We start from the raw sequence: 15,092 nt of genomic DNA, 5'->3' as shown, positions 1-15,092 counted from the left end.
GGCGACTGGCGGGCCAATCAGCGGTGCGGGCTGTCCGGCAAGGGGCCCTGGTGTGGCGCGGATGGTTTGCAGGTGACGGGGATTAATTACCAGACCATGTTAACACTGGGTGGCCCATGCTTTACGAGTTTGTAGCGCCGCCTGCCTCTTTCTTGCCTGTAATTAGTTGATTCATCAAACTGAGCTTGTGATATTGACGCCTTTTACACCGCCGTCAATTTCCCATCCAAATTTCCCAAGCAGAGAAGAGAAAAGGATAAAAAGATCTTTATCAGAGGACAGATAAGTCACCACGATGGTCTGCGCCAAGTGCCAGAAGCTCAACAAGACGGTTCTCGCCACCCCGGGCGTCAAGAAGAAGTCCGAGATGTACTACGGCTCTCCGGCGTCCTCGACCTCGACCTCGACCTCGTCATCATCCCAGGCTGGCGCCGCCAAGAAGTCGGCCACGCTCGGCCAGACGGGCGTCTCCAAGAGCAAGCTGCTGTCCAAGGCGGCCAAGAACCCCTACGCGCAGTACTCGAGCTCCTGCACCCGCTGCAAGGCCAAGATCTCCCAGGGGCACACCTACTGCAACCAGTGTGCTTACCGGGCCGACGGTGAGTTCTCGTTGGTTGCCTAGCAGGCTCAGGCTCCCTCCTCCCTCCCCCCCCCCTTCCCGGGGGCGCGGCGCCTTCGCGAACATTATGAGAGTGAGACGGGAATTGACTGACGGTACAATATCAGCATGTCATATCTGCGGAAAGCCAAACAAACCCAAGACGGCCGTACCCACTGTTGACGGCCAGAAGCGCACTCTCAAGTGAGTCTTGAGAGAGTCCATCTTCACGGGGGCAACCGGGGGGCAACCGGGGGACACACTCTCCCCCCCCCCCCCAAACCCCTTTTTATCGATGGCGGCTTCGCGTTACGGGCGTAGCCGAGGATTCCGGACTCAACCGCTTGGTTGCTCGCTACGGAGGCAAGTCGCTTGAGCACGGCCGGAGGTGTGTTCGAGTTCCCCGATATTCTGGGTGTTGTCGCGTACTGAACGGAACCATCTGGGAGAGTATTACGGGATAGCGTGGCTAGAAGGGACTCATCAGTCATGAGCAATCATGGGATGCTGGCCCCCACCGGCTGCTGCAAGGGACTCAACGGGTGAGGTTCGCACCTCATGACTGCGTCGAGGGATGGAAGAGGAACTGTATCCTACGAGACGGGCTTGGGGGATGGCTGAGAAGCGACATATTGGATGCGAACTGACTCTAGCGGAGGGAAGATCACGTCTAGGAACCTCTAGCTGTAAGATATGTAATGTAAAACCCTAGTTTCCAGGCAAGGTTGAGCCGACTACTTAAAATACGCCTACAAGCGGTGGGTCAGTGGCGACCTTAGATAGAAGCCTTAAGGGGCTGGTTCTTCAGGATCCCCTCCAAAAAGTCGCCGATATGCTTGTTTGTCTCGGCCGGCGTCTCCCAAAGCGCCCAGTGCGACGCGTTCACCTCCCGCCTGACCAGAGGAGCGGTGAAGTGCTTGTCCATGTCCGCCGACATGGCCGGGGGCAGGGCAGCGTCCCTCGTCGCCGTCACCATCATCGACGGGACCGTGATCTTGGTCCTGCCCTCCCGGAACAGCGGCCGCTCCTCGTCAAAGTTGACCTTGGCGGTCTTGTACCAGCACAGCGGGCCCCTCATCCCGTTCTTGACGTACTCGTCCGCGTAGAAGTCCAACTCCTCCCTGCTCATCAGCGGACTCTCCCCGATCTTGTTGTCCTCCTCCAGCAGGTCCAGGTTCACTCCCTTGGCCACGCCAAAGACGGGCTGCCCGTCCGCCCTCCGGCCCCCGTACATGACTCTCAGAAAGGTCCTGATCTTGTCGCGGCCCTGCACCGCGTCCTCGACCTCGGTCCGCTCGAACTGCAGCTGGTATCCAAAGTTGGGCAGCCGCTGGACGATCTGCTCCTTGGTGTGGAACGTGTCGCCCACCGTCCAGAAGGGCGTGCACACGCTGAAGACGCAGCGCAGCAGCTGCGGGTACCAGAGGGCGAAGCGCCACGCCACCGCGCCGCCCCAGTCGTGCCCGCCCAGCACGATCTTGTCCTCCTCCGCCGGTACCTCCCCCTCCTTTAAGGGTTCGTTCTTGCCCTGCACCCGCCGCACGATCGCCACGAGGTCGTCGATCACCCGCTTGTACGAGTACGCGCTCAGCTCGGCGGGGGCGTCGGTGCGCCCGTACCCCGGCAGGTCCGGCACGATGACGCGCAGGCCGAGCGAGGCCAGGTAGGGCACCTGGTAGCGCCAGCCAAACGCGAGGTCCGGGAACCCGTGGATCAGGAGGGCGGTCGCGACGGGGGCAGCACCCGACGAGGGCTCGGCGACCAAGTAGTGGTAGGTTGTGTTGTGAGGGGAGCCTGGGATAGTGTAGGTGTGGTGCTGGACCCGGGAGTCGGTCGGTGCGAGCTTGTCGACCTTGTTGGTGGCCATTGTTTCAATTTGTCCTATTTTTTTTCTTTCCTTCTCCTTCTTTCGTTACGGATAATTGGTGGGAAAAGAGGGTCCCAAGAGTGCGAGTCGATGCGAGGAAACCAAGAAAAAGTCGAGTTGCAGAGGCACTGGCGGCCTCGCTCTTCTCCAAAGACCTAGGATGGGGTGGGCCTAGTGTGACTCGCAGCGAAGGGTTGAAAGTAGAAGAAAGGGCGGTTGGCTCGATGACGGAAGAGGAGACCCGAGTGCGACAGATATTAGACCTTGGCTGCCTTGGGAGCATGCAATGAGAGGAGCTGTTACACCGTTTATATGCCCTCGGCAGCTCCCCCCCGAACAGGAAAGAGCTTGAAAGAGCTCTCTACAAACTACACTAATTACCCCACAGCAATTGAGCGCTGCAGCAAACGGCAGGGGGCAATGCCGTGCATCATGCTCACCCCCCTTCCCCTCCCTCCCCCACCTGCGCTGTCCGTCTCACTCGTGTCCGAGGTATTGAGCAGCCAAGCCCGCCGGACTTGCCGGTGAAATCGGGCATGGCCGGCCACGGGAGCGGAGACTCACAGGCAACACCACAGGGTGGATCTCGGCCGCAGCGGGGGGTGCAGCGGTGTATGAGCAGTACGGATTACTACACTACTTCGTACTACCTACCTGGTATAAACAAGCAGAGGGGTAAGCTGACTTTTCCTGAGCGAGTGCGACCTGAGCGAGTGCGACCTGAGCGAGTGCGAAGTGCTGGATCCGCACAATAACATGCTGACGTTTTTGTTCTTTTGCTACGCTGTCTCATTGCAAGCGTCTGTCTGCACTTCTGAGAAGCCCAACGGATCAGTGCTGGCAATCGTCCTATCGGGGCCGCTATTACCTGATGGGACAGTGAATTGCTATCATATTGTACCAGTCCATGCCTGGTCCTCAACAAGAAGGAAGAATCATGCCGCTGCGAACTGTTCTTGTCTCTTGGACAACTGGCCCTGACATCAACAGCTCCGGTCTTGTGATTGCACGGAGCGCCGGGCGCCTCCCGCTCCGGTCAATTCTTATGCAACTCTTTGTTCCCTTTCCTCTGGAATCCCGTTCTGCTCCGAATCCCGCTCGGTGTCCGCTTACCTGGGATCCACAGCCTTTTATTTTTGTTTCATGACGAAGTTGCGACACGAAGGCCTTGAAAAGAGCTTGACCTCTACTCGCTGCGGTACAGGCCAGTGTCCCCACCCAAGAGGGTACAGAGTAATCCGTAGACTCCGGCCTATATATATATATGCCGGCTCGATGCAGAACGCTACTACACTTACAACAGAAACAAAGTACCGCTCAAGCAACGAGGCAGGCGGCGTGACATGGGACACGTTAGTAAATCACAACGTCCTCCTCGTCCTGCATAATCTCGTCCCCGTGTTCGTCGTGGTCCTTGTGATTGTGAGAGTCGCGCGCCTTGGCCGACTCGGGTGGTGCCGCAGCATCGGGGTTAGTATCTTGCGGCGGAAGTTTGGGCTCACCAACCGTGGCTTCTTCTGACCGAGACCCCGACTTTGGCTCCGAGCTTGGCTCGGACTCGTGCGGGTGCTTCGGCTGCTGGGGAGCAGGGGACGGTGATCGCGGCGGAGGCGTGACTCCCAGCGCCCTCAGCCGCTGCTCCTTGCGTATCCTGAATTCTCGCCTCTCTCTTTCGACGGTCTCCTCAGCAGCACGGACCTGGTCGTTGATGATGTCCTCTTGCTCTCTGGTGAGCTCCCACGGCAAGTAGTACTGTGCCCGGGTTAGCCGAGGCCGCCAGACCCGACGGAGCAGGTATTCTTACAAGTCTTGGCTCGCTTCTCGTATGCAAGCTGCGTGCTTTGGCCAGCATGGTCTCGTGCCGGGTTTTCATCTGCATAGCACCCGTCAGTCACTGATGGAACAGAGAACGCATGGTTACGGTGGCATACCGCTCGCTCGTCTAGCTTGACCTGCTCGATCTCGCGTGTCTTCTTCAAGCGCTCTAGCTTCTCAATCCTGCGTTTCTCATCCTCCGCCCGCCGCTGCTGTGCTTTCTCGTGTTGTCGCCGCTCAATCTCAAGCCTTCTCTGCTGCTGCGTTGCCGACGTGGTCCGGCTAAGCGTATTGACTAGTCCGCCAAACAGCCGCTGTCCTCGCTTCTTCTCCTCTAAACTGATATTCCTCCGTGTAGGAGGGCCGCTCGCTGCCGAGGGTCTCTGCGCCTCTGGCGAGCGCCGGGGTTCGGCGTCAGGATTCGTGCGGGGTGTTTCCCTCGGTGACTCTCGAGCGCGTGCATCATCTTGCGCTCCCCTGCTCGAAGCAGGCTTGTTCGAGACCTCCTTCACCTCGTTGTCGACCTCGTCGCTTCGGGACACCATCGCGCCCCCATCTTCGAGCCGCGCACGTTTGCCAACACCATCCTCCGCCGTGCTCTCGGGTGAGGCTTTGCGTTTGTTGCTGTAGTCTTCTGTCTCTGCCATTTCGCGCCCGAGTGGACTCGAGATGAAAACATGCGCTAGTTATTCAGACTCCAATTTGCGTCTGAAGCCGTCGCTCGATGGCTGGCCGGATGGTTGTTGGAATTGGGAGCAGCAATGGGGCCCGAGAACGCGCACGGGGACCAGATGCTGACTGTCCGTGTTCTTGCGGCTCCCCACGCCGATACAAATCGAGTAAAATTTGAGCTATAACCGTAGCGTTTGATGCCGCGCTCGTATTGCCGTCTCAACTGCGCAAGAAGAGTAATATGTGGACGTTGGAGCAAATTGACGATTCATATTGAGTCGTACTCCGTACTCCAAGAAGGGTTCCGAAGTGCTACACAGGTAGCTTGGAGATGCTCGACCCAGGCAACCCTAACCCTTTCGTTCGTTCGGCTCCTCGATGTCCGGGAGCATGCTGCGCTATCTTATCTTGCGGTCATGAATCTTTCGGTACTTACGAAATCCACTACACACAAAGTGCTTCATCATCAGTCCCCAAACGTGAATCCGTACTGTACCCTGCTCTGGAAATTACTGGAAATACGCCACCCCCAGCCGAGGTTGATAATCAAAGAACTGTGACGTATTTTACCAGATGATTTTCCAGTCGCGTATCGCTCGTTTCCCATAGCCTGAGCCGCAACCACACATCACCACCAGCGCCACGGCCCGGGGAATACAAGCACTCAGCGACGGCCCGACGCGCACCTCTTCCTCAGTGCACTTCTCTCCAAATCCCCGATTCTTCGTTTATTCGACCGACCATCTAGACAAACAGGGACAACGAGCCCGGTGCGCACCATGTCCCGCCATCATCCGTATGTTTTGCTCCTCCTCTTTCCCCTCCCCTCCCCTACCTTCCTATTCCCTTTTCCTCCCGTTCCGGTACAGAAGAAAAAAAGAAAAAAAAAGGGGGCTCGCTAACCGCTTTTCTCTCTCTTTCCTCCGCCGCTCCAGCGACCTGGTAATGTGCCGCAAGCAGGCCGGCATCGCGATCGGCCGGCTCTGCGACAAGTGCGACGGCAAGTGCCCCGTGTGCGACTCGTACGTGCGGCCGACGACGCTCGTGCGCATCTGCGACGAGTGCAGCTTCGGCAACTACCAGAACAAGTGCGTCGTCTGCGGCGGCGAGGGCATCTCGGACGCCTTCTACTGCTTCGAGTGCACCCGCCTCGAGAAGGACCGGGACGGGTGTCCCAAGATCATCAACCTGGGCAGTTCGCGGACTGACGTGAGTCACCCCCCCTCTTCTTTTTTTTTTCTTTTTCTTTTTACAGGAACTGACACATGTTTGCCTGTAGTTATTCTACCAAAAGAAAACAAATCGGACAACGTTCTAGTGACGGAGTGGCCCGGGTTTGGGCGCTTCTCCTTCTGTGAACAGGTGTTGGGAGGCATGTTTTTACTTTTATTCAACCATCAGAGAGGGAAAAAAAGATTGGAACTTTGGTTATTTTTTTTTTTTCGGTGTTGAGGAGTTAAGGGAAGCATTTTAGACTAGATATCAAGGGACCTATCTTGTTGACCGAACATATCAAGAAGAGTCATCCAGCACATTGTCAATATGTTTTTTTATGTGGCCTATGTCGGCCAAGCGAATACAGAGTGTGTCATCTCATACATTCAACAAAGAAAAATGAAGCTAGAGCCATCATAGCCCAGCGCGATACGGAGTACTGATACAAAGGAAATCGAACCCCCTAACACCTTTCCGTAACATTATTCAACCCCGGCTCCGCCCGGTTGCGCGGTTGGTTGTTTTCAGATATAGCTGACCTTGGTGCCCATACCAATCGTCGCCTTCACTTTGTTCCAGCTCACCCCGATAATACGGGCCATCCTTTCGCGGACCCTCTTCCGGCTCAGGAGGAGAAGCAGTCCAATGACAAAGGCCAGCATCCGCAGCAAGACATAAGGGTTCGTCTGGAACGCCTGGGCGATCTCGTCCACGAGCACCCGGAGGTTGTTCAATACCGTCGACGCCCTGGACATGAGCGTCGGCGAAGCGACCGAGTTACCCCCACCTGCCCCTCCCCTTCTGGGCAAGGGTCCTCCTCCTCCTCCTCCTCCACGCCTCGCCACACTTCCCGCCCCGCCCGCCGGTGTCCTGGTGTCGGCTGACGGCTTGCCGGTCTTCGGCGCAGACGGTGTGGGCGAGATCGCAGCGACGGGGGACCCTTCGTCGACGCCGAAGTCGCGCTCGGTCGCCTTGGCCCTTTCCCGCTCCCGCTCCCGCTCCCGCTCCCTCTCCTTCTCTTTCTCCGCCTCTTCCCTCTTGGCCCGCTCCTCCTCCAACCTCCGCCGCTCCCGCGCCTCGTTCTCGGCCCGCAGCCGCCTGGCCTCCTCGATGTCGCGGCGGATCGCCTCCTCGCGCTTGGCGCGCTCCTCCTCTGCCCGCCGCTCGGCCGCGGCCTGCTCCTCGCGCAGCGTGTCCAGCGCCTGCAGGAACGCCTCGCGCCGCTCGTCGTCCAGCACCGGCGACACGCTGATGAACTCGCGCGCGTACTCCCACTCGCCGTTGCGCGGGAGCACGTGCAGCGTGTAGAGCTCGAGGATCTTGACGCGAGCCTCGAGGTCGCGGGGCGTGTCGGCGCCGCTGGGGCCCGGCGGCCGGCGGCGTGAGTGGCTTCTGGAGGGAGATCGGTGGTGGTGGTGGCGGCGTGACGATTGGGAAAAGCGGTCCTCGGAAATGTCCAAGTTGGGCGTGCGGGCCGCGGCGAGGTAGTTCTCGAGCCGTTTCTGATTGAGCGTCTGGGTCTTGGCATGGGCGAGGAGGAGCGTAGCTCTGGGGGTGGAGAGAAGAGCGAAGGTTGTTAGCCCGGGCTCATGTCTTTCTCCGGTTTGTCCGGTTAAGGGGGGGGGGGGTTGGGGGGCCACAAACAGGTTGATAACCACTTCCGCGTCTACATCCCCCTCGACGCCGTGATATCCGTTGCGGACGACCTCCTCCCAGATCTCTCCCGAACGGACCTTGTAGCAGAGAGCCCGCCACTCCTGGGCGCCAAACGCGTCTTTGCCGTCGTCCGGATGGAGCTCGGCGATGGCATTCAGGACGGTCAGGTACAGGCTCCAGACCTTGATCCTCGATGACCGCGACGCCCGGATGACCGGTGCTGGCTCGGTTGGACCGTCCTTGTCGTCAGACTGAGGCGGCGAGACCAGCGGAAGCACGGTCGACAGCGCCTCGGGCAAGCGGCGCGTGAGGAAGAGGGTTGACGCCTGACGGTATGTTTTGGAGATGTGCGATGCCGTGCCGCTGCGGCCCGAGGCTGACGATGACAGCGAGGATATCGATGCCGACAGCCCACGCGCCTGCGAGAGGCTCTCCGCCGCCATGTATGACGTGCGGTTGGCCTCCATCGTCGGGGCAGGTGCTCTGTATATGTGTGTGTTGGGGAGGCTCTCAGGCCATGCGAGTTGACGCCGTTCAAGAGTCAGGAGCAGAACACTGCGGCTTAATACGTCAGAATTTGCGCATTAGTCGCGAGCCATTGTGCCGCCGATGGAAAGGCAGTGCGATAAGGGTATATTATCGTCGACGCGAGGCAGTTCCGACTTCCAAATTCAGTTCCGGGCGGAGACACACACAACATGTGCTTTTGGGTGCCCTTCCGAAGCCGTAGTAAATTGTTGTCTTGAGCCTCGGCAAGCCTGGGGGCCTGGGGGTATGCCGATTGGGCCAAGTGCGATTGGTGGGGCAACCTTCTGTTGCTCGGAGTGCCGATGCCAAGAGCGAACCAGACGAACCGTGTATTATTATTTACGGAATAGTGCACTCAATTTCCCCAGACACATGCAACCCGATCAACAAGACGCCTCCGAGGGTTTTTTTGCATGAACATGACGTTAATCAAAATCTACTGTGGTAGGGAGCCAAAGTTTCACCCCCTGCACAGGTACCGACAGGGGTCTCTCGGAAAAACCTCTTGTGCCTCTACCACCAGTTTTTCCTGCCTGCGCCTGCCTGCGCCCGCCTGTCAGGCCCCCTGTTGATACCCAGACAGGGGGTCAAACTTACCCATCATACCATAGTAGGGGTCCAGTATCTACACCAGGAACGATGGCTTGAGGCTAGCACGGAGCGGGGCTATGTTTGGTTAGCGCCTGGAGGTCCCAAGTCCCGAGTCCCTCGCATAACAGTTCGTCTCCTCGCATGCACCTGATTGTCGACTTTCTCGGGCAAAGCTGGCGGTCAAGTGACTGGAATCTCGACTAAGCCAACCCCTTAGCCCGCCGCCCTTTCCACTAACTTAACCCACTAAATCCGGAGAATCCACTACCTACATGCAACAAAGCATGAACGTGTACGGATTACATACATACATACCCAACCAACCAACCATCTCGTCAATGCGTACTGTACATACACAGCTAGCTAGTTTACCCCCAGATGGCTCACTGCAACATCGAATCTAAGCTCTCCCCAAGCTTCTCCTCGATCCCCACAATCCATCTCCTGTTCTCCCTCTCCACCACTTCGTCGTCGTCATCCTGCAGCTCGCTGATATACGGCAGCATCTCCGGCAGCGCCTGCAGCCACTCTTCTCCCAGCCTGCTCGTTAGCGCTTGCTGGCACTTGACCACCGCCAGCCTGACCGCCGCCTGGCCGTTGCGCAAGTGCTTCAGCAGCGCGCTGTTGAGCTCCTTGTGATGCTCCTGCGAGTCCGCAGCAGCGGCCAGCTCGACAACGGCGGGTATCAGTTCCTCGGTCGCGTTGATGGCGCCCGCGTTCAGGAACTGCTCAATCAACACGGGTGCGACCGCACCAAAGTGCGCTGGCGCCTGCCAGAAGCTGTCCTGATCGTGCTCAAAGCACTTGGCAAGCGTGCGCAGGACACGCTTCCAGAGCTCCTTCTCATTGGCGTCTTTGAAGTCGGTCGACGACAGGACCTTGACCGCGCTCTCGACGATGTACGAGGCGTAGCTAGTGACAATGGACTTTAGGTTGCCAAAGAAGGTATCCAGGAACCCGTAGACGGCGAACAAGCGGAGAGTCCGGCCCGACGTGTCGCTCTTGGGGAGCCCTGCTGCTGCCCATTCCATGAGTTTGGAGAAGACTGGCCGGAATGTGGCGTCGTTGAGCTTGTAGATCATTTTTAGCGCATCCTCGGCAATCTTGGCTTCAATCTCGTAGAGCTCGGATGCGCTGATGGGGGCCTTGACTTGGCCCGACGAGACCAACCGCCTCAGGTCCATGCAGCCGAGGAAGATGGTCGAGAGGGAGGACACGTTCTTGGAAACCACCGCCTTGGAATGCTTGTCGAGGGCCAGGCCAAGAATGTGGAGGTATTCCGTAACAGCCTGCATGCTGGTTAGCACTGGCATCATAGCAGGCACCCTGATCGGCAAGGGATAAACTTACAGAGGCACCGCGGCTTGCGGCAGAAGGCCAGTTCTTGTTGAGGGCATTGTACAGCACCTTGGGGTCGACCAGCTTGGCCAGGAACTGGAGGCAGTGCGTCCGGTTGCTGCTGGACTCGTCATCCAGCCGAGCTGCCGCCGATGCGTTCGAGCAAACCAAGAGTCGGTCAAGATACGAGCCGGTAATCATGTACGGGATATGCTGAGCCAAAGCCGCCATAAAGGCATATGCGGCATTGTGCAGCTCAGCATTGGCCCCCTCCCCGTCCAAGCTCTGCTCTAGGTACGCCAGGGCCTTAGGGATGGCAGCAGGCAAAACTGGTACGATGCCATCCTGCAAGACGTCCACAAGCGAAGCCAAGCAAAGCAACGCCATAACCTGGAGACTCTGAGTTGACTGGCCGAGACAGTGGTCGCTCGCAATAGTTGTGGCGGCCGCAGCAACCGCGTCGAGGTCCTTCTTGCCATACTTCTCCGATATCCTGTCGACGCAGGTCACTGCCGTGTGCTTGTAATTCATGTCGTCCGATTCTCGGATGACGGCGGTCAGCTGAGGCAGGAAAGCAAGCAAGGCTTCCCTGGATTTAGGATCCGTAGTGCTCTCGCTGTCAACCCGGAGCTCGAGCGCCCGAAGCACCTTCTGCCGCAGTCCGACGTTCGGGCGGTCAAGCAATGCCTCCACGCTTTTGATGAACTCGGCGATCGAAAGAAGGTTGAGAAGGTTAGACAGCGCATCGCCGCAGCGGTTGTAGAGCGCCTTCTTGGTCTTGAGCGTGGTCGCTAGCGTCAAGATGCCCTCCAAGAGGGTGGCATAGAGGTCACGGACCTTGCCCGTTTCCATATCATCCCTCTCCGCCAACTGAGTAATCTCCCGCTTCAATCGTTTGTTTGCGAGGAGATGTGGCAAGAGGTTCAGCTGCTTGGTAGCAAGTTTTTGAGCGTCATGCTCACCAACGCCGTCGCTGCCGAGCAGGACGCTGGACAGTGCAGGTTTCGGCTTAAAGATGTCGCTGATCAGGTCGAGGAGCTTGATGAGGGTCTGCAGCTGAACCTCAACCGAGAAGGAGCTCATCATCTGGGTTGTGAAGGAGATCATGTTATCAGTCGCGGCATACCGGTCCACAAACATGGCCAGGACAGCAAAGAGGAAGTCCTCGGGTCCAAGGTTTTCGGCCAAGGAAATGAAGAGGTCGTGCTTCCTATGCGAGGGAATATGCTCGTAGGCGGTCACGAAGCTTGCAAGGAGGTCTTTTGTGCTGGCCACCACGTTTCGCCCTCTCTTCCGGAAAGTCTCGATCAGCGGAGGGATGACCTCTTTGATGGTCTGGTTGACAACGTGAGCAGAGTAGTCATCAGCCTGTTTCAAGACCGAACTGCCCATGAAGGTGAATATAGGCATGACACTCTGCAGCACCACATCCGGTGCAGTACGAGCCAGGCTCGCAACCAGAAGCAGTGCTGCGTTGATGACGGCGGGGCTAGAAGACTTCTGAATGCATGTCGCCAAGATGTCACCGTGACCGACTGATGCGTCGATCGTGAGGTTCTTGTTATCTTTATATGCCGGCATCATGGCCAGAAGACTGCTCAGCACGAGGTTCTGGAGATAACCCAACTCGGATCCGATGAGCGTGCTGAGCTGGTGGAGATCCGACAGCGTCGTGAATAGGCTCGGCAGCAACTCGGGGTGGTTCCCAGGGTTAGACTCCTGTACGAGCTCCAGAACGAAGGTCGCCTTGTTCAGGGCCGCCTTCATTTCAGGGGTGCTTTGCAAGGCCATGCTACGGCTCTGCTCCGTTGTGCTGACCCGCCTCCGCTTGTTCGCAGGTTTCTCGGTCGCCAGTTTGACCTCGTCTTGTAACGAGCCAACGAAGTCGAGCAGAATGTTGGTGGTCAACTCCACTTTCCGCAGAACCTCTACCGCCTCCGCGATGACAGAGCCCTGCTCAGATGGCGAGAGGGTTTGGGTGATATTGAAGATGGACCGGGCCGTAGAGAACTTGGTGTCCGACTTCATAGATGGCCACATCTTGATGATGCGGCTAAAGATCGCCCGCACCAGATTAGGCCGAACAGCCGTCTTCGGATCATTGACGAGCTGGAAGAATGTCTCAAGGCCTGCCGGATGATTTGCAATGACTATGTCCACGAACGCTTCGTCAATGGTCGCGTCTTCAAGTGATTCTCGTGAAGCAAGCTCGGCAGCTTCCTCGCGGCTAAGAGCCGCCCACCAGCGGAGCAAGGGCAAGAGGAGATCTGTCCGAGAGGTACCCGAGATGCTTCGTATCTGATTGATCGGCCGCAGCAAACGTAGCTTCACAGCCAGCAATGGCGTCTCCGTCACATGGCCACAGAGGAATTTCAACACAGACAGCCTTGTGCCGTGCGAGAAATGCCGCTTTTCACCTTCCTTTCCGGAAGAACCTTTCGAACTCTCCAGGGCACTGACGATGGCCGCAAGGATATGACCGTCGTGAAGGACAGACTCCTCGAGGGACGGGACAAGAATCAAGTTCACTAGCGTCTTGACGGTGTCACGGTCGAGAGTGTTGGGGGCGCCAACCTTTCCGTACAGATCCTTGGCACCCCAAAGCTGCCGAGACTGTCCCTCGAGCAGGGATCCCAGCACAGCAACAAGGTCTGCCGCGGCACGGCGGACCTTCTTTGCGGGATCGCTCAGGGCGACGACGCAATAAGGGATGATGGCCTGGAAATCCTTGTCCGCGCAGTCGCTCTCCTTCAGCCGAAGCTTGACGCGCTCCAAAGCTGCCACCTTGGCCAGAGTGGGATACGGTCCGCTCCACACGCGCAGGTAAAAGCTGAGATAGGACGAAGTGCTAGGAGCGAGGGCCCGGCTTAGAACAGGAGTAGTATCAAACCTCTCCAGATCTCTCTCGGCAGCAGCGGCAAAGAGAAAGATTGCACAGAGATCGTTGAACAGGTTTCCCGATTCTCGCGACAGACACGAAGCCGACGAGACCGGAAGTTTGGCCAAGTCTTCAAAGGTCGAATCCAGGCTTGGCTGCTTGCCTGTCGTCTCTGACTCCGTCGTTTCCTCTGCATCCCCGGGGCTTTGCTCAATTGCGAGTTTAGGGCGGATCGCGGCCCCAAGCTTGAGCTCAAGCTCTTCAATGTTGAAGTCGACTTCCTCGATTGCGGATCTGATGGCATTGCCCGCGTCACCGCCGGCCTGCGATAAGGAAACCAGGGATGAGCCAATTTCCTTCCGGATGTGACCGTCTCCGTCTACGTCATCAGTGACTCTGTGAGCGGCCAGTAGCAGAGCTTTATAGATGACCTTCATCTGCTTCTCTTGCAGCAAGTTGGCCAAAAGAAGCGAGTTAACAGCAGGGAGGCTTCGGACGTCGCCCTTCTTAGACAGTCTGTCGATGAAGGCAAGCGCCAGCCCGTTTGCGAGTTTGTCAACCCTATGTTGCCGGCTGATTTCCACCAGAGTTGGCACCAAATCTTGCGACTTGATAAGGGCCTTTGCAACGCGGCTGGAGACCTGCTTCGCTGATCGGTGCTGCGCAAGGATGCAGAGGCAGACAAGACCCGGCCGATAGGTATCAACCGTCCAACCGAGGACCAGCTGATCCATGAAAGCCGCGAGGGCTGCGTCGTTCAGACTGCCTTTCGCCGCCAAGATAGCAGTAATCATATAGCTTGCAATCTGGAACCCAGGCACATCCTTCATGACCATAGCCTCGCTCAATACCGGTCCAATTTGCTGGAGGAGGATGTGGTCGTTTTCCAGTTGAATACTCCTCCTGCCAGACCGCATCTTGTCTAGCATGCCATTGACAGCCTCAGCCATGACACCGCCCCAGAATGACACCAGGCCCGGATACTCTTGTTTCGCCCAGCATGACTCGAGCGTGTATTGGGAGATAATGGAGAGAAACTCAGGCCGGTTTGTTGCCTGCTGAACTATTGCCGCTCTGGGGGGGCTTGTCAAGGATCGAATATAAGGGTCCAGGAACCGATATTCCAGGGGTATCTTGGCCGGTAGAATGGACAGAAGCGTAACAAAGGCCGGGATGGTATGGTATGGCAGGAAGGTGGTGATGAGAGCAGCCGTGTTAAATTCGTGTATCCTAGAACCCCGTAAGCGCCGCCCCCAGGCTTTGAGAAGCGAGTTGCCTACCTGAATCGCCGAATCAACCACTCGATAGCCTTAATGGCAGGCATAAGTCGCAAGCGGCTCCCGACTAGGTGGAGGAACGAGTCAACGCGCCTGTCCAAGGCGGCATTCTCCTCGGCGTTCATCTGAGTCCTGTCGGCTTCCTGACTCTGCTCGCTGAACAATGTGGTACCATAGTGCGCAAATCGGGCATCGAGGTTGCAAAGTTCTTCGAATCCCTCATGGCACGCTTGGAAGATCTCGGCGAAGGTCTGGCCGGCGGCAACTCGGGGCTCCCATATCAGGGACTTGGAGTGGGTGGCCTTGAGGGCCTTGGCGTTGTAGCTGGTCCTCGAGTTGGCCGCGATCTGTGCCAGCTGAGCAGCTAACGACGACGCCATCTTGGGATGATGGCGGGAACACCGCGCGTGGTTCGCTTCAGTCTCGTATGCGACGAAGGTTACCGACTTGACGGGAATAAAGGCAGCAACCCGGGCGGGGCGATAGTGGGCAGTTCGAAATCACAGACTGCCAATTGTCTATGTAGAAGCTCGCTACGCCCGGCGCCGGTAAATGCGGTAAAGAAACGAGATGAAGGTGGCAGACGCGAACGACACCTCGCACATCTGCACATTCCAGATCTCGAATTGATTCTTCGGCCGCTCTCTCCCCGAACCC

At 57.7% G+C, this 15,092-nt stretch overlaps 6 protein-coding genes across 6 annotated transcripts; 2 read left to right on the top strand and 4 right to left on the bottom strand.

The window, feature by feature from the left end:
* The first annotated feature begins 130 nt into the window (after positions 1 to 130).
* On the top strand, positions 131 to 878 carry MYCTH_2304289 (uncharacterized protein). Its single transcript, XM_003662941.1, has 2 exons — positions 131 to 599; positions 727 to 878. The coding sequence occupies exons 1-2, from the start codon at positions 296 to 298 to the stop codon at positions 804 to 806; spliced, it is 384 nt and encodes a 127-aa protein (XP_003662989.1). The 5' UTR covers positions 131 to 295; the 3' UTR covers positions 807 to 878.
* On the bottom strand, positions 870 to 2,819 carry MYCTH_2304288 (uncharacterized protein). Its single transcript, XM_003662940.1, has 2 exons — positions 1,063 to 2,819; positions 870 to 986 (listed from the first exon to the last, which is right to left on the bottom strand). Exon 1 carries the CDS (start codon positions 2,463 to 2,465, stop codon positions 1,374 to 1,376), a length of 1,092 nt encoding a protein of 363 aa, XP_003662988.1. The 5' UTR covers positions 2,466 to 2,819; the 3' UTR covers positions 870 to 986; positions 1,063 to 1,373.
* Positions 2,820 to 3,715: 896 nt separating this feature from the next.
* On the bottom strand, positions 3,716 to 5,038 carry MYCTH_2304287 (uncharacterized protein). Its single transcript, XM_003662939.1, has 3 exons — positions 4,397 to 5,038; positions 4,270 to 4,338; positions 3,716 to 4,217 (listed from the first exon to the last, which is right to left on the bottom strand). Exons 1-3 carry the CDS (start codon positions 4,925 to 4,927, stop codon positions 3,819 to 3,821), a joined length of 999 nt encoding a protein of 332 aa, XP_003662987.1. The 5' UTR covers positions 4,928 to 5,038; the 3' UTR covers positions 3,716 to 3,818.
* Positions 5,039 to 5,484: 446 nt separating this feature from the next.
* Positions 5,485 to 6,485, top strand: MYCTH_2092438 (uncharacterized protein). The gene is made up of 3 exons (XM_003662938.1): positions 5,485 to 5,748; positions 5,888 to 6,161; positions 6,232 to 6,485. Exons 1-3 carry the CDS (start codon positions 5,732 to 5,734, stop codon positions 6,268 to 6,270), a joined length of 330 nt encoding a protein of 109 aa, XP_003662986.1. The 5' UTR covers positions 5,485 to 5,731; the 3' UTR covers positions 6,271 to 6,485.
* On the bottom strand, positions 6,483 to 8,290 carry MYCTH_80987 (uncharacterized protein; the record flags this gene model as incomplete). The annotated part of the gene is made up of 2 exons (XM_003662937.1): positions 6,483 to 7,715; positions 7,812 to 8,290. 2 exons carry the CDS (start codon positions 8,288 to 8,290, stop codon positions 6,692 to 6,694), a joined length of 1,503 nt encoding a protein of 500 aa, XP_003662985.1. The 3' UTR covers positions 6,483 to 6,691.
* Positions 8,291 to 9,124: 834 nt separating this feature from the next.
* On the bottom strand, positions 9,125 to 15,066 carry MYCTH_2304281 (uncharacterized protein). The gene is made up of 3 exons (XM_003662936.1): positions 14,439 to 15,066; positions 10,293 to 14,388; positions 9,125 to 10,231 (listed from the first exon to the last, which is right to left on the bottom strand). Exons 1-3 carry the CDS (start codon positions 14,813 to 14,815, stop codon positions 9,326 to 9,328), a joined length of 5,379 nt encoding a protein of 1,792 aa, XP_003662984.1. The 5' UTR covers positions 14,816 to 15,066; the 3' UTR covers positions 9,125 to 9,325.
* Positions 15,067 to 15,092: the final 26 nt, after the last annotated feature.

The sequence above is a fragment of the Thermothelomyces thermophilus genome, chromosome 3 (genome assembly GCF_000226095.1).
Source record: "Thermothelomyces thermophilus ATCC 42464 chromosome 3, complete sequence".
NCBI lineage: Eukaryota > Fungi > Ascomycota > Sordariomycetes > Sordariales > Chaetomiaceae > Thermothelomyces > Thermothelomyces thermophilus.
This window is presented reverse-complemented; position numbering and strand designations above follow the sequence as displayed.

Excerpts from the sequence above, each read along its gene's own strand:
- MYCTH_2304289 (XM_003662941.1), top strand. The coding sequence starts at position 296 with ATGGTCTGCGCCAAGTGCCAGAAGCTCAACAAGACGGTTCTCGCCACC. Across the intron at positions 600-726 it reads GTGTGCTTACCGGGCCGACG|CATGTCATATCTGCGGAAAG; the intron begins GTGAGTTCTCGT and ends GTACAATATCAG.
- MYCTH_2304288 (XM_003662940.1), bottom strand. The coding sequence starts at position 2,465 with ATGGCCACCAACAAGGTCGACAAGCTCGCACCGACCGACTCCCGGGTC.
- MYCTH_2304287 (XM_003662939.1), bottom strand. The coding sequence starts at position 4,927 with ATGGCAGAGACAGAAGACTACAGCAACAAACGCAAAGCCTCACCCGAG. Across the intron at positions 4,339-4,396 it reads TCAAGCTAGACGAGCGAGCG|ATGAAAACCCGGCACGAGAC; the intron begins GTATGCCACCGT and ends GGTGCTATGCAG. Across the intron at positions 4,218-4,269 it reads CGAGAAGCGAGCCAAGACTT|TACTACTTGCCGTGGGAGCT; the intron begins GTAAGAATACCT and ends ACCCGGGCACAG.
- MYCTH_2092438 (XM_003662938.1), top strand. Across the intron at positions 6,162-6,231 it reads TGGGCAGTTCGCGGACTGAC|TTATTCTACCAAAAGAAAAC; the intron begins GTGAGTCACCCC and ends GTTTGCCTGTAG.
- MYCTH_2304281 (XM_003662936.1), bottom strand. The coding sequence starts at position 14,815 with ATGGCGTCGTCGTTAGCTGCTCAGCTGGCACAGATCGCGGCCAACTCG. Across the intron at positions 14,389-14,438 it reads TGGTTGATTCGGCGATTCAG|GATACACGAATTTAACACGG; the intron begins GTAGGCAACTCG and ends ACGGGGTTCTAG. Across the intron at positions 10,232-10,292 it reads CCGCAAGCCGCGGTGCCTCT|GCTGTTACGGAATACCTCCA; the intron begins GTAAGTTTATCC and ends ACCAGCATGCAG.